A 15,281-nucleotide genomic window follows, 5' to 3' on the forward strand; every position below is an offset into this window, starting at 1 on the left:
GCACCAAATATTAACAGAGATTTTCAATTCAAGTTTTAAGATTAGCCCCAGGGGTAGATACAAGAGCCACCTGCCCTGCCCAGCTGGCTCTGTGCCCTCCAGGTAGAGCTGTGACACAGCCAGCAGCAGAGCTGGTGCTGGTGTGAGGTTTGAGGTTTTCAGGCAGGAACAAAGAGCTGCTGAAGCCTCATTAGACACTCCCTACTCTCAGCTTTGTTCTACAACAGCAAGGCACAAGACAAAAGTGTGCCGTGAGAGATTAAAGTTAATGAACACCGGCATTCTGATGCTTTATGTCTGAGCTGTAAATAGATAAAAGATGCCAATGTATTGTAACAAAAAAAAAATCCCTCCTTGAAGGAGAAAGCTTGGGGAGTTGTAGTTTGAACCCCCTCTCCCTTGAGCTGCACATTACACTTCATAAAGACTCTTTTGGAGGCTGCTTTTGTTTGTGCTTGTTGCAGGGCTGTAATTCCAAATGCAGTGTGCAGGTTGTGTTTGGGAGTGATAACGAGGTTCCCAGGCTGCTGGAGGATGCAGCCACGTGCCCCTGAGACGCTGTGTTATCTCAGCTGCACACTTTGTCTGAGCCTGTTGCTTAATCATCACCTGCTTTTTTTTTTTTTTTTTTTTTTTTTTTTTTTTTTTTTTTAGTTGTTGTTGTGTGTTTTAGCGTTTTTAATCTGGGATAACATCTCTTTGAAAAGCAAACCTCTCGGAATAAAGGAAACCGTTTGGATAAAAGGCTGCATAAAGGAGCTGGCTGCACCAAGGGAGACATGCTCAGGGTTGTAATTGGCCTCGGCGTTGCGAATTCGTGGGACTCGAGGGATGCCCTGCTTGTTTTGCTCATTCCAGCAGCAGCAGCGCCCGTGCCTCGCTCTCCCGGGAGCTGTCTGGGTGTTTGTGCTCAGCGGGGAATTGCAAGGAGCTGAGTCACATCCCAGCCTTTCCCAGAGCTGGATATTGCAGCCTGAGGATGGATGGGTGTTTCACTGGAGCTGGGCTGTCCCACTGGTGCTCAGCTCCGAGGCTCTGCGCAGAAGAGCAGCACAGGGTGAGCTCGGGGTGTCTGTGCAGGACAGGAGTTGGGAGCCAGGATCCTTGTGGGTCCCTTCTGAGAGGAATGAGGGATTTGTCTTTACAAACAAGCTGTGGGTCTGCTGGTAGATAAAACCAGCACTGAGAGATAAAAGAAACAGTGGGAAGGATTCCACTGATTGATGAGTGGAAAAAGATATTTGCCTTTACAAGCAAACTGTAGGTTTGCTGATAAATGAAATTGGGTATTGAAAGATGAAAGAAGCAATGGGGGAAACCAAGAATTAAAAATTAAAAGGGAGAGTTATACACTAGAGGGGAATCTCAGGTGTTCTCGGAAGTCTGTACCTCTCAAGTACCTCAGCAAGTGGGGAAAGAGAGAGGGAAATGTGATTGGGAAATCAGGATAAAAAGGGAGGTTGTATCCTCCAAAAATCTGAGAGATCCCAGGGGAATGCCCCATGGCCTCTTTATTCGAATAAAATAAAAGGATTCCTCTGTCTCCTTTATGGACATAAACCTCTGGTATTTGTGGATTAATTTTCCTGACACTTGCAACTCAGGGTGTTCTGTGATTCTCTTTTGCTGAACCGAATGACCAGAGGCTTGAGCTGCATGCCCTGACTGGGACCAGCTCTCTGTGAGAACTGATTCATCCCCCTACTCCCCATGTCACAGTTTCCTCTTGTCCAGCTGCAGGTAAAAAGCTTCAGAGACTCCCCTGGCTCTGAATCTCCCTGAAAAATGTTCAGATTTATTTATTGCCTGTTGAAGGAGCTGTTTTAATGGTTTCTTGCAGAAACTCAGGCCTGATGGCTTTGGAGTTTCAGGCAGGTGAGGATGTGGGACAGGGGTGGCTGGGGTCTTCCATGGCACTGGAGCACTGCCAGCCCTGACCCCTCCAGTGTTTCTCATAACACCTTGGCCTCTGTGGGCTTTTCCCACCCAGCTGAGCCTGGCACACACAGGGATGTTTTCCTTAGGGGTGTGGAGGAGGTGTGGTCCTCTCCCAAGGACCACTGGCCAGTGCTGCTCTTGGTAATTCCTTGAGCTTCTCTGGTGCTGCTGGTCTTTTTTCCTTTCTCTGTGGGGCTACAGCCAGTTCCTACCTTTAGTTCTGGGGGCTACCACAGGATGTGGAGAGGTTTGGGCAGGATTTGGGGTGGGGATGGAGCAGTGGATGTTTCTGTGCTTGCACTTGGGCTGATGTCTGTGCAGGTGGTTCCATTTCCCTGGCAGTCCCATTTCCTAGCTCGTGTAGGTGACAAAATAATTTGTAATAAATAACATAAGTCATTGCAGCTGGGGTTTTTAATGGAGCAACAGGTCCATTGCATTCAAGTTCCTTGGACTTGCCCTTCAGGAAAGATCAATAGGGACAGATGGAGAACAAAAGGCAGCATTGAAATCGAACCTTTTGGCATTTTCAGGAGCATTTATCTCTGCAAATCTCGCCAGGAAGCAGCTCATGAAACAGGAGAGATTAAACCCTCCCAGAGTGCATCCTGAATGAACAGGGGTGCTGGGGGTGTGCTCTGAGGGAGGCTCCAGCTGGCTCGAGTGTGTGTGGGAGAAGATCCATGGGGTGCAGGAGAGAAAGGAGTCTCCAGGCTCCAGGCAGTGTTGGATTGCAGTGAATTTCTGGTTGTGCAGTGGTGGATCCACCACTGGAGTCCTCAGGGGTGCAGGCCTGAAGGAATGCTCCTCTGGGTGGGGAGGATGTGGGGAGCTGGGGCCCCTGCTCTGCTCCCATCCTGGCTCCTGACCTCCTGTACATCTGGAGTCCCAGTTTCTGAGCACCAGGCTGGCTATCCTGGCTCAGGATCTCGTGGGTGTTCTCACTGCCAGCCCTGTGCCAGGCAGAGCTGGGAATGGCAGTGAGTTCCCTGAGCTGGAGATGATTTGTCCTGCTGTAGTGTGTGTGGAACAGATCCAAGGGCCAGGCTGCCCCTCTGTGTGACAGCTGCTCTGTGCTGCTGTCCCTCAGTGTGAGTCACAAATCCCTGCCATTCTATTCCAGGCCTCCCAACCTTGCAGGTGGAGCTGGGACCTTCTGTGAAGGTGCCTCAGCTGGGGAGGAAACATTTCCTGGGCTGGCAGGACAGGTGAACAGCTTCAAGGTCAGCAGCAGCTCTGCAGTCCTGAGGCTGGAGCTGGCTGCTCAACAGTGCAGGGCACTCAACGACTGCTGACTGAGGGAAACGTGGGTAAAATCAGGGATAACTTCACCTGAGTGCACTGGGATGAGATTTGTGAGTCAGTGATGGTTTCCAGAGGTTTGAGCAGATCTGGTCCCACAGGATCAGCATCCCCAGGAGCAGAGGAGCTGTGCCAGTGCAGCTGTGCAGACACTGGGGTTCCCACTGATGCTTTTCCACACAGCCACATCAGCCCTGCTCATTGACAAGGGGGGAACCTGGGCAGGGTTCTCAGGATTCTTGAATAGGAGTTTTTTAGAGCATTTAGTTGTCCAAGGCCAGGTTGGACAGGGCTTGGAGCACCCTGGATTATGGAGGGTGTCCCTGCTCATGGCAAGGGGTGGAATGAGATGAGCTTTATCCCAAACCATTCTGGGGTTCCTGGAAACTGGCCTTTCACTTTTGTTACCCAACACTGGATTTTCCACTCATGTGCTTCTGGATGCTCTGGGAAATGAAATACAAAGCCCACCCCTTCTGAGTGCCAGGAATGTGTCTCACGGTATCACAGCAGTGCTGTGCTCTGTGCTCTCTTCTCCCAGAGCTGCAGGACAGCTCAGAAGGGTAAGGCTGGCCCAGCTCCGTGCCATCCTCTCCATTAGGGCTGCTCAGGCATGGAAGGAATGTCAGTTGTCCCCAAAAATCGTGTGCTGTGGGCTGAGCCAGAATGGAGCAGGGGTGGGGAGCAAACCTGGAAATCTGTGTGAGGCTGTGCAGGAATCCTTTAGTGCAGAGAGGGCCTGGAACTGCATTTCCCACTGCTGGTCAGTGCTTGTGTCTCTGGAGTGTTGCTGCAGTGGGCAGCAGCCCCTTGGGGACACCTGTGTCCCCTGCTGTGGGCAGGACAGGGCCCTGCTCTGCAGTGACCATGGCCAGAGTGGTGCCAGCCCTGGCACCTTCCACACCCCCTGGTGCCATTCCACAGGTGCTGCTCTGGCCCCGTGCTCCCAGAGGGTCACTGTGCCCCTGTGGCACCCAGGGCTCAGGACAGGAGTGGCTGTGGCTGCCTGGGGACATTCTGAGGAGCTGCTGTCACACAGCAGGGTGGGCACAGAGCTATCTCAGGGCTGGCCCTGTGCCGCTGTCAGCTGGGACATTTCAGCTCCTCTGTTTCACTGGAGCTTTGCTCTGCTTTGAGTTGCTCAGACAATTCCCCAGGGGAGTTCTCACGTTTTCCTTCTGCTGAGATTCCATCTCCAATGTGAAAGTTGTTTTAATCACTCTGTGGTGCAGTGGTCTGCTGCATGAATGACTTACCTGCTGCCAAAGCCACGTGAGATGCCAAGTGCTGTGCTTATGGGGCTTCATCTGTCAAAAAAATTGGTGTCTTTGTCTCCTTAAAACCATTTGGGAGAGTTGTTGTCTCCATAAAATCCTGGTTTTGCTCTGAGTGGCTCAGCATGAAATGGAAGTTGCTGAGTTATGGATGTGTGTGATGCAGATGCTTTGAATTGAGGAAGGGGCTCATTTGCTTTATTCTTTTTATTCCCACTTCAGCATAAAAGAGAAAGGAGAACTTTGGGGAAATGGAGATGTGAGGGGAAGCATCCCAGAAAGGCAGTGTGGAGAAAGCACATTTGCTGTGCCTGGGAGGAGGCGTGGCAGGGAAGGGAACAGATAATCCTTTTCCTTTGAAGATTTCAAAGCAGATGAGACTTGCTGTTTACTCCTTTGCTCTCCATTGTGTGTTTCCTTCATGTGGGACCCCATGTGTGCTCGTGTGTCTCGAGGATTTGATCATATGGATGATTAATGGTGACCTTTTTTTCCCCTCTTTATTTTCTGTCCTGGAGAGAGAAAGAGTGCAGTAAAGGGTAGTAGACTACAATTTGAGGTCATGGATCATATCTTAATTTTCTGCTGTCTGAAGCCTCATAGGGATGAAAGATACTCTGAGGAACTGCTTTCATGGTGTTGAGAGTTCGTATTGGTGCCCAGTGGCTTTGCTGAGCTTTTAGAGCTCCTCTCTCCAGCAGACCTTTGTGCATTGACCTGGTGCAACAGGCACTGAAAGGACCAAGGTTTCTCTGGCAGAGAACTGGCACTTTTCCAAAGGACTGGAAGAACACACTCATGTTTATCCTTTGTTGTAACCTTCCATCTGCTCCTACCTTCAAAGCCCTCTGTGTCTTTTATGCTGAAATCTTGTACTCTGGAGGATTTCTGTGCTGGTGGTGGCTGAGGGCTGCAGGTCCCTGAAGGTCTCAGGCACTGCACACACAGGCCTGGGCAGCAGAGGGAAATGAGCTGCAGTGAACACAAGATACGTGATGGGAGGATCTTCTGAACAAAGCCAGAATCCCTTTCATCCCCTCATAAAAGCAAGGGGAATTTCAACTTTTCTGGTGGCAAAACAAACAGCATGTGCCAAGGCTGTAGTGGTGAGGCTGAATGAAGAGGGTAGTGAAGCTCAGACATGGTTTTGATGTAGATTGAGTCACTTTGGGTGGGTTTTGCAGCATTTCTAGCAGTGCATTCACTCTCACCTCCATCAGGAGTTCAGAGTGCTGTTTGCTGTTCATGAGTGATATCTGTCTTTGTGCTTCAGTTCCATTTCCTTTAGTGCAGAGGAGTGTAAGCTCCCCTCCCTGCCCATGGCCTCTGAGGTGGCCTGTGGGCTCCTCACTGGCCCAGCAGCAGCGTCCTGGGCCACCCTGAACCTCTCTGTGTGGGGTGTGCTCAGTCCATGGCCGGACCCAGGTGATTGTGTCCCTGGGGTGTCCCTGCCCTGCTGCTTGTCATGGAGGGTCCCCCCTGGGTGCAGGGCTGTTGGCCCCAATGATCCTGCTCCAGTCCCTGCCCAGGGTGGGTTTGTGTCGGGGGCAGCTGTGTCTCTGTCCCACGGCTGTGTCCCTGTCCCACGGCTCTGTCCCTGTCCCACGGCTCTGTCCCTGTCCCACGGCTGTGTCCCTGTCCCACGGCTGTGTCCTTGTCCCCAGAGGAGCTGAAGGCACCGCTGGAGGAGTATGTGAACAAGCGCTACCCGGGGCTGGTGAAGGTGGTGAGGAACCAGAAGAGGGAAGGGCTGATCCGGGCCCGCATCGAGGGCTGGAAAGCTGCCACGGGCCAGGTCACCGGATTCTTTGATGCCCACGTGGAGTTCACTGCTGGCTGGTAGGTGCAGGGGCTTGGTCAGAGGGGCATTGACCAGGGGAATGTGTCCCTACAGAATGACACACAAATCCTCTGTCCTGTTAATCCTTCTCCAGGATTCCTTCTGCATTGAATGGCGTGATGGGGACAGACAAGGAAAACTTTTCCTTGCCCTTGTTCCTTGTAATCCTTCTCTGTTCCTTCCCTGTTTATATTTTTCAGGATGATTTCTCATTCCCTTAGCCTTAAGTAATTCCTGCAAGTTTAAAAAAAGCCCAGGCAGCAAGGGAATGAAGGAGAAAGTGTTTCCCACTTCTGTGCCCTTTGCTGGATCCCAGAGGGGAAGATGTTTTGCATTCATTTGTTTGCTGCTGGGAATAAGAGCAGAGGTGCAGAAGCAGCTAAAGGTGTTTAATGAGGATTTTTTTTTTCAGAGAAATTCAAAACATTTGAGCTCAAGTGGCTTAAATTTGAATCTATGTCATGACAGGAGCCTGAAAGGGATTTTTGTGTTCCTTTAATCAAGTGTAAAAAGTAAATGGTCCATGTTTAGAAAAGTGGAGGTGGAGGAAGCTAAACTTGTGTTGAATTTGAACACAGTAACAACCACCAAAAAAGCCCAATTTGCAGCTGTTAAAGGCAGAGTTCTTCACAGCTATTGAATCCTTTTCAATGACAGCTGAATTTTTAATGCAGCTGAAGGGGATATTTTAGGAGCTATTTGTAATGTTGGGGTCTGTATTCCCAGCTGAACATTCCCCTCTCTGGTCACTAAATCCTCACACCTGATTCACTGAGGTGCTCCCGTTGACTGAGCTCTAGAAGCTTTTTTTTAGGGATGGAGAGGAGACATTTCTACAGTGTGGGCTTGACTCTCCCTCTTTCCCACCTGCTGCTGTTACTGGGGGCACTGGCAGTACCAGTTCCCCCAAATCCCCCCTGGTGTGGGCAGACTGACCCTGGGGCACTCGGTGGCTCTAGAGCTGCAGAGGTGAGGCTGAGTACACTCCATGCTCTGAACATGTCCCACTGATTAGTTTTTTACCTACAGAGTCATCAAACTGCATCCCAAGGGAAAAAAAGACCTTTCAAACAGTCCTGATTTCAAGAATGTATCCTGTGTCAGGATCTGGGGGAAGTCTGGGCTAGTCCAAGAATGGTTTGAACCAAGCATGCCCTTCCTGGCCTTGCTTTACAGAAGGGAAGGTTTCCAGTCAGACCTTCCAGCCTGTGGAGCAGGTTTTAGCCAACACAAGAAGGACATAGACGTGCTGGAGTGGGTCCAGAGGAGGAACACGAAGGGTTGGGGCAGCTGTGCTGTGAGGACAGGCTGAGAGAGTTGGAGTTGTTCAGCTGGAGAGGAGAAGGCTCTGAGTGGATTCCAGTACCAAAGGGAGCCCCCGAGAAAGCTGAAGGGGGACTTCAGACAAGGGATGGAGGGACGGGACACAAGGAATGGCTTCCACTGCCGGGGGCAGGGATGGATGGGACACCGGGGAGCAATGGGATGGGAGCTGCAGTGAAGTGACCCTGCCTGGCTGTGCTTTCCCCCAGGGCGGAGCCGGTGCTCTCCCGGATCCAGGAGAACAGGAAGAGGGTGATCCTGCCCTCCATCGACAACATCAAGCAGGACAACTTCGAGGTGCAGCGCTACGAGAACTCGGCCCACGGCTACAGCTGGGAGCTGTGGTGCATGTACATCAGCCCCCCCAAGGACTGGTGGGACGCTGGGGACCCCTCCCTGCCCATCAGGTATGGCCAGGCTGGGACACAGTGACAGGGCTGGGACACAGTGACTGGGGCTGGGGACACAGTGACAGGGCTGGGACACACAGTGACAGGGGCTGGGGACACAGTGACAGGGCTGGGGACACACAGTGACAGGGGCTGGGGACACAGTGACAGGGCTGGGACACAGTGACCATGGCTGGGACACACAGTGACAGGGGCTGGGACACAGTGACAGGGCTGGGACACACAGTGACAGGGGCTGGGACACAGTGACAGGGCTGGGGACACACAGTGACAGGGGCTGGGACACAGTGACAGGGCTGGGGACACACAGTGACTGGGGCTGGGGACACACAGTGGCCAGGGCTGGGACACAGTGACCGTGGCTGAGGACACAGTGACCGTGGCTGGGGACACAGTGACTGTGGCTGGGGACACACAGTGACCAGGGCTGGGACACAGTGACCGTGGCTGGGGACACAGTGACTGTGGCTGGGGACACACAGTGACCAGGGCTGGGACACAGTGACCGTGGCTGGGGACACAGTGACTGTGGCTGGGGACACACAGTGACAAGCACCAGGGCGGGGACTCATCCAGCTGCTGAGGGAACCTGTGGGGCAGCTGGAGAGGGACCCACAGCACCCTGCAGTGACAGGGGAGAGGGGAATGGCTTCAGACAGAGCAGGGCTGGGTGGGATATTGGGCAGGAATCGTTCCCTGTGAGGGTGGCAGGCCCTGGCACAGCTGTGGCTGCCCCTGGATCCCTGGCACTGCCCAAGGCCAGGTTGGACACTGGGGCTGGAGCAGCCTGGGACAGTGGGAGGTGTCCCTGCCCATGGCAGGGGTGGCACTGGATGGGCTTTAAGGTCCCTTCCAACTCAAGCCATTCCATAGTTCTATGAAAATGCAGGAAGATGAAGTGACAAAGCCACCTTGGAGAGGTAGGGACAATGTCATAACCCTCACCAGCTCTGGAACATGAGCCAGGGAGGTTTGGGAGGGTGCAGGGATTTGGAAAAGGGTGTTGGACAGGAGCTGTGCAGATTTGTCCAGGCTTGTGTTGAAATGCAGGTGGCAAAGTGGCTTTGCCTCAATTCCAGTGTTCAGTTTGTGCAAACCATGAGGAATGAGGATATTATTCCCATGTGATGGATTGAGTGTGGCTCCATGAAACACAACACTGTGTTTTCCTGAATGAAAAGTCCCTCTCCTCCCAGGGCAAGCTTTGGAAAATGTGTCTCAGGCTGTTGTAACACTCCAGCTGAAGGGCTGACAACTCTGAAATGTGCTCCAGCCCTGCCAGGCTTCAGGGGTGGGATGAGCCCAAAACAAGAGCAGGAGGGGAAGGAGGGGCTGGCTGTGGGTGAGAGCTGGGGCTGCTCTGTGTGCCCAGCTCAGAGGTTTTCCCTTCACAGCCCACAAATATCACCAGTGCTGCTCTGGTCAGGAGTGGTGTCTGGCCAGGTGGGTCAGATCCACCTGGATCCTGGTGCTTTGTCTGGAGAAGCCTTGTCCTCAGGCACAGAAGAGCTGCATGTGTGCACATCCCTGCCTGCTGGGAATCCTGAACCCACACAGCTCTGCTTTGCTCACTGACATAATCCCTGCAAGCTGAAATTAGGTCTATTCCCATTCACACAGAGACTTCTTGTTATTCCTTTGGCTCCCTTGTCCCAGGCAGCACATTCAGCCCTCAGTGGAGGAATTAGTTTAGTTTGGAGTCAGTTTATTCTGGACAGGAGTCAGGGCTTTGACAAATAAACAGTTATTTTAACCAAATTCAGGCTGCTGGACTTGTTAAAGGAGGCTGGGCCATGCAGAAGGCAAAGCTGAGGAATCCAGAAGCCCTTACAGGTGGGGTGTGAGCAGTGTGGTGCTGGCAGCTCCTGCTGGAGCCTCTGGAGGGTGATAAAAGTGGATCAACACTGCTGGGATAAACCTTTCTCAGTCAGTAAATATAAAAGTCAAGAAAGAACAAACTGTTATTAAACTAAAGTGGTGCAGTTGGGAGGTACAGGAAAGCTTTGGCACAGGTTGTGTCCCCTGTGATTGTGACACCACTCTGGGAGTTTGCTGGGCTTCAAAACCTGTCACTTGAGGTGACTGAGGAAACTGAACCCCCCAATATGACATTTAAAGATTTGGCAACACCTTCTGCTCTGCTGTGCTCACAGAATGAGGTTTGAGTTTGTGCCAGTGCCCTTAGGGAGTGGTTAAGGACAAGTTGGGCAGAGCCACAGGAGGAGAGCCAGCTTTGGTTTGGGGAAGGTGTTTGATGGCAGGGGAGGGGAGGTTTGGATGGTTTTTGGGAGGTGTTTGATGTGAGGGGAGATGAGAAGGCAGAGAGTGGTGAGCTGAGGAGTTTCTGAGCTGAGAAAACTGTGGGGAGCTGGAGGGTTGGGTGGTCATGAAGAGATGGAGTGGGGAGGTCAGGACTTACACCTGGGGGATCTTGGTTCTTTGGGATGTCTTTCCCAAGGCTCCCCAGTATGAACCAGTTTAGGGGTTCCCAGTGAGGCAGGAGTAAATGGCTCAGAGGGAATGGGCACTTCCACACAGCTCCACATCTCAGCATTTCTTTTCCTTGCTTTGGTGCTGAGAACCAGAGGCTGCCTGGGGTGGATGTGCTGCTGATCTGCAGCTGTAGAAGTGAAGTGTTGGCTCCTGCTGGCCAGCAGGTCCTGTTAGTTTGTTCTGTCTTAAAAAAAATGTAGGGATGGTGCTGAAATCTGGGCAGGACATTGAGCATCACACTGAATTTCAGCTGATTGCAGTTACTGGCAGGAGGAGCTGGGAGAGGTTTTTATCTGGGCTTCCTACAACCTTTGTGCACCCCTTACATCCCTTCTGGAGACAGCCCTGGAGCAGGGGATGCCCCATTATCCCCATGGCATCCACAGCCAGGGAATCCCAGGGATCTGCCTGCTGAGCTCTGAGCACTGCTGAGTGGAAGGAACATGAAAAAGAGATCAGAGCAGGGTTCTGGAAACACCTGGCTTTTGTTAAAGGCATCTGAAATGTGGATTCTGCTGCTGAGGCCCTGGGGGTTTGAGGGAGCCAGGGGGGAAGGAGACAGCCCTGAGACCCAGGAACCTCCCAGCCATGTTCAATATTAAACTACTGAAATAACAGTGTTAGCAGCACTGGGGGAGGATTAGGAGGAAGATAAATGGGCAGTGTCCCCAACAGGAAGCTAATGACACGTGCTGTCCCACTGTGTACCCACACACAGACCAGAAATAATGACTGCAGTTATTTCTTTGTCACATAATGCTCTGAAAATCCTGCACTTTGTAGCAATGTTTGCATGGAAGGGATAGCAGTGCAGTGCTCCATGTAATTATGCATGGGATTAGAGGAAATTTGGAAATTATAGCATACAGAGGTACATTAGTTTTTAAGTGATATTTTAGGATAAAAAGGTGGGAGTGAAGTAAAGCAGTTTATTCCCTATTTTTGGGTTTATTCTTGGTGCATGAGGACTGTGGTAGCCCCAGGAGGAATTCCCTGCCCACCAGAGCTGTTCCAGCCCTGTGAGCCCACAAGTGACCAAATACATTCAGTGGGGACTGGAGACAGAATATGGGAATGTTTTGGGGCAATATTCTCTCATGGCTAATTCCCAGATATGATTATCCAAGCAGAGAGCTGATGGCCTCTCTGAGATTAAATTCATTTGAAATATGGCCCAGTCTCAAACTGGCTCCAGGCTCCTGCTTTATCCAGTTATATCCTACAGGAAATAGCCTCCCTTAATCCCTGGAGCAATGCTGCTGTAATACCTGGGGTCTGCAATACATCTGCTGTTGTATTTTTGTCACCTTAATATTGAAAATGCTGATGCACCAAAGATCCCCCCAATCTCAGCACTAGCTGGGCCTGGTTTCACAGCCAGGCTTTCCATGCCTACCTCTGTGCAGGAGATAAAATTGTGATTGCAGGGTAATGGATCATGTCTGAATTAGCTCTCCCAGAAGAGGCAGACAGAAAATGACATATAAAATGGTCATCACAGAGGTCTTGATCCCCACCAGAGTGAGCTCCTGCAGAGCTGGTGGGATTTCCTGGTGCTGAGGTGTGTTAGGAGGGGATCTGTGCTGCAGTCCATGCCTGGATGGGCTTTGCTGTGCAGACATAGCCAGGATTTATCCAGTTATTAATGAGAGGAATTGATCAGAGTTTGCTGTGAGTCCATGAAAAATGGAAGAAAGCTGATGCTTTCAGAGTCCTGTGGGAAATCCAAGTGAGGTCTTTGGAGATGCAGTGAAACAGCAGATTGATGCTGTCTTGGGGTATCCCACAGTGGGATCCAGGTTTTTAGAATCTTCAGGGATGTTTCATCTCCCAAGGACAGAACAGGAGCTGTTTTGAGGTTCATTGAGGGCTGAGGCTGCTGTGAACCCCAGAGCCAGCAGCTCCTCCTGCCTGGTTTGGGTGTGTCACCTCAGCTTTGGTTAAAAAGCTGCTGAAATCTGGGAGATTGATGGTTCCATGTGCTGATGGTGCTTCAGGGACAGCCCCAGGATCTGTGTGAGGTGCTGATGGCTCCAGGGGTGTGGTCCAGGAATGCAATGAAATGTTCTCCTGCCCCTGGGTCTCATCCAGGAGCCTGTGAGTGAATACTGAGCAGCCCTAGGGCTGAGGGACACTCACCTGAGCATGGACATGGGGCTGGACACACTTTTCTGCTGGCAGGAGTTGTGAACCTGGAGCTTTGGTGCCTGGCTCCTGCTGTCACTGAAATCACAGAGCACTGAGGGTGGAAGAGCTCTCCCAGACCCTCAAGTCCAGCCCCTGACCAGGTGCCCCCATGCCCAGCAAACCACTTTGTGACATGCCACATCTGCTCCTTTTTTTTGAACAGTTCAGGGGTGGTGACTGCACCACCACCTTGGATAGATTGGATTATTTATAATATCATGAATTTCCTGACTTTCTCGTTGCATTTTCCACACGTGGCTGTGCAGAGCAGTGGAGGCAGAGGCTGAGGGAGTCCCTTAGTGAGCAACCCCCAGAAGGTGCTGGGCTGGAGAAGCCTCAGGTGGCTCCAGAGATGACAAGAAGCCTCTTTCCAAGCCTGCCAAGCAGCTGGGAGCCAGCTTTTAGGTTAAACTGGACTTTGGACAGGGCTACACTGCAAGATGTTTTATGTGGCACTTCATCTCTACTGGTGCTGGAAGACAAAAGCTCATTTAATTGGAATTAAGATCATTGTGAGGAGGAAACGAGGTTTGAGAGTTATGGATTGTGAAAGAATAGAAGGGTTGATAGATTTGGGTTTTTTATAAAGATGAAAATAATGTTAATTAACCCACCCAATTACCTGCTCAACCTCACAAATGTTAATGACTCTGCTCTTGCAGTGTACCTAGGAAAGAGCAAACTTCATCCCAGGTGGGGCAATGATGCAGGGGTCAAGAGGGGAGAAACAGAGGGGTCTTAGGTTATTGAATGTGGCCCAGGAGTGAAGGTTCTGCTGCTTAACAAGATATTTGTGTTTAATTCAAGTGTTCCTCAGTCACAGAGCTCAGGTGGTGCTGAGCTGTCCCTCTCTGGTGCTGGGCTTTCATTTGGGGTAGGACATTAGGGATTTGTGGTGGGATCAATTTTATATTTATTTATTCATTCCAGAGACCACTAAGTATTGATTCTTCTGTGGGGCTTCTTGCAGCCATTATCCCATGATGGTATCTAAAAGCCCAAAGACTCAATGCTTTCCTTATTTTAATTAAATAAATGTAGTTTCTTTCTTCTTTTAGTCCAACCTCTAAGACTTCATTCAGTCCACTGTAACAGCCTGAAACTTCTGTGCACAGAGGTTTGCATAAACTCTGAAATAGCCAGAGGAATAGAGCTCTTGGGAATAACCTCTCCTGCCATAAAATAATGGAAGAGGATCTCCAGGCCTGGGACAAGGCATTCCTGTAGCACATCCCCACCCTTGCAGGTTAGCAAGGTGTGCATCACACCCTCAATAACAGATTTAGAGAGGTTTGCTTAAACTCTTATAAATAATTCCACCTCAGGGATGGTGCAAACTGTTGGACACAAGTGTGAGGAAAAGGCAGAATTTTCAGGATATTTCCCGGGTTTCTGTTGGTTTGTTTTAAAAAAAAATCTTGAGGTATTTGTAAAAAATGCTGAGTATTTTAAAATGGGTTCTTTCTGGCTTTAACATCTCCAAACTGCAGGAAGCTTCCTGATTCTGTGTGAAGGTGGTTTAAAAATATTCTCACTCTTCTGGCATTTGGAAGTTGAGGGGAAGATTTCTATAGGAGCCAAATGTGGGGTGGTGAAATGAGAATTTGTTTTTGGAAGCCTCACCTGGAACGTGTGAGAAGATGCTGGTGTCAGGTGTTTGCTTAAAGGGATGGGATGGGATGGGATGGGATGGGATGGGATGGGATGGGATGGGATGGGAGGAAATGTCCCAACAGCTGCAGAAGGCTCATGGAGCTTTTCAATAGCTACATATAAAACTTAAAGAGATAAAATTTAAATGAAACAGGAAGATAAAATGCTGGCACTGGTGATCCTCTCCAGGCTCTGGAGCTGCTCTTCTTGAGCAGGTCCAGGAGACCAAAGCTCTGTGTTGGACACCCAGACACTTTTATCTCTCTTAAAGTCTGGTTCTCCTCCATCCCTGCACTGGCTGCAGTTCCATGGCAGGACTCAGCTTCATTTCCAGCAAAATCCCTGGAGCCCCAAAGTCCTTTGGGACAGATCTTGATCTGGCATGGGAACAACATGGATTTGTCCACGGCCAGGCTGGGCAGGGCCTGGAGCACCCTGGGATTGTACAAGATGCTCCTGTCCATGGCAGGGGTGCAATAGGATGGGCTTTAAGGTCCCTCCCAGTTCAAATCCTTCTGGGATTTTGTGGCTCTTCCCCAGGCTGGGTTTGGTTGGTGCTTCTGGAAAGAGCTGCTGCAAACATCTTGTTCTGCAAACGCTTCACCAAATCTGACCCACCCATCCCTAGCTCCTGGAGACTTGTGCTTCCAGGGATGTGAAGCTGAAAGCTAAGGTTTGATCCCTCCTGGCTGGCATGGATAATGAAGGTTTCTGAAAACGTACAAACAAATAACAGAAGATTGCAGAATCACAGGATGTTTTGGATTGGAAGGGACAAACTCTCAAACAGCCAGAGGAATAGAGCTCTTGGGAATAACCTCTCCTGCCATAAAATAATGGAAGAGGATCTCCAGGCCTGGG

General features: G+C 50.7%; 1 protein-coding gene across 1 annotated transcript in view; it reads left to right on the forward strand.

Moving 5' to 3' along the window:
- The window catches only part of GALNT17 (polypeptide N-acetylgalactosaminyltransferase 17), a 204,963-nt gene that overhangs the window by 80,645 nt on the left and 109,037 nt on the right, over nt 1-15,281 (forward strand). Inside the window, exons 4-5 of the mRNA XM_033078255.1 lie at nt 6,179-6,353; nt 7,887-8,084. Coding sequence (XP_032934146.1) covers nt 6,179-6,353; nt 7,887-8,084 — 373 coding nt within the window. The remainder of the gene's footprint in view (nt 1-6,178; nt 6,354-7,886; nt 8,085-15,281) is intronic.

This window comes from Catharus ustulatus, chromosome 22 (assembly GCF_009819885.2).
Source record: "Catharus ustulatus isolate bCatUst1 chromosome 22, bCatUst1.pri.v2, whole genome shotgun sequence".
Classification (NCBI taxonomy): Eukaryota; Metazoa; Chordata; class Aves; order Passeriformes; family Turdidae; genus Catharus; species Catharus ustulatus.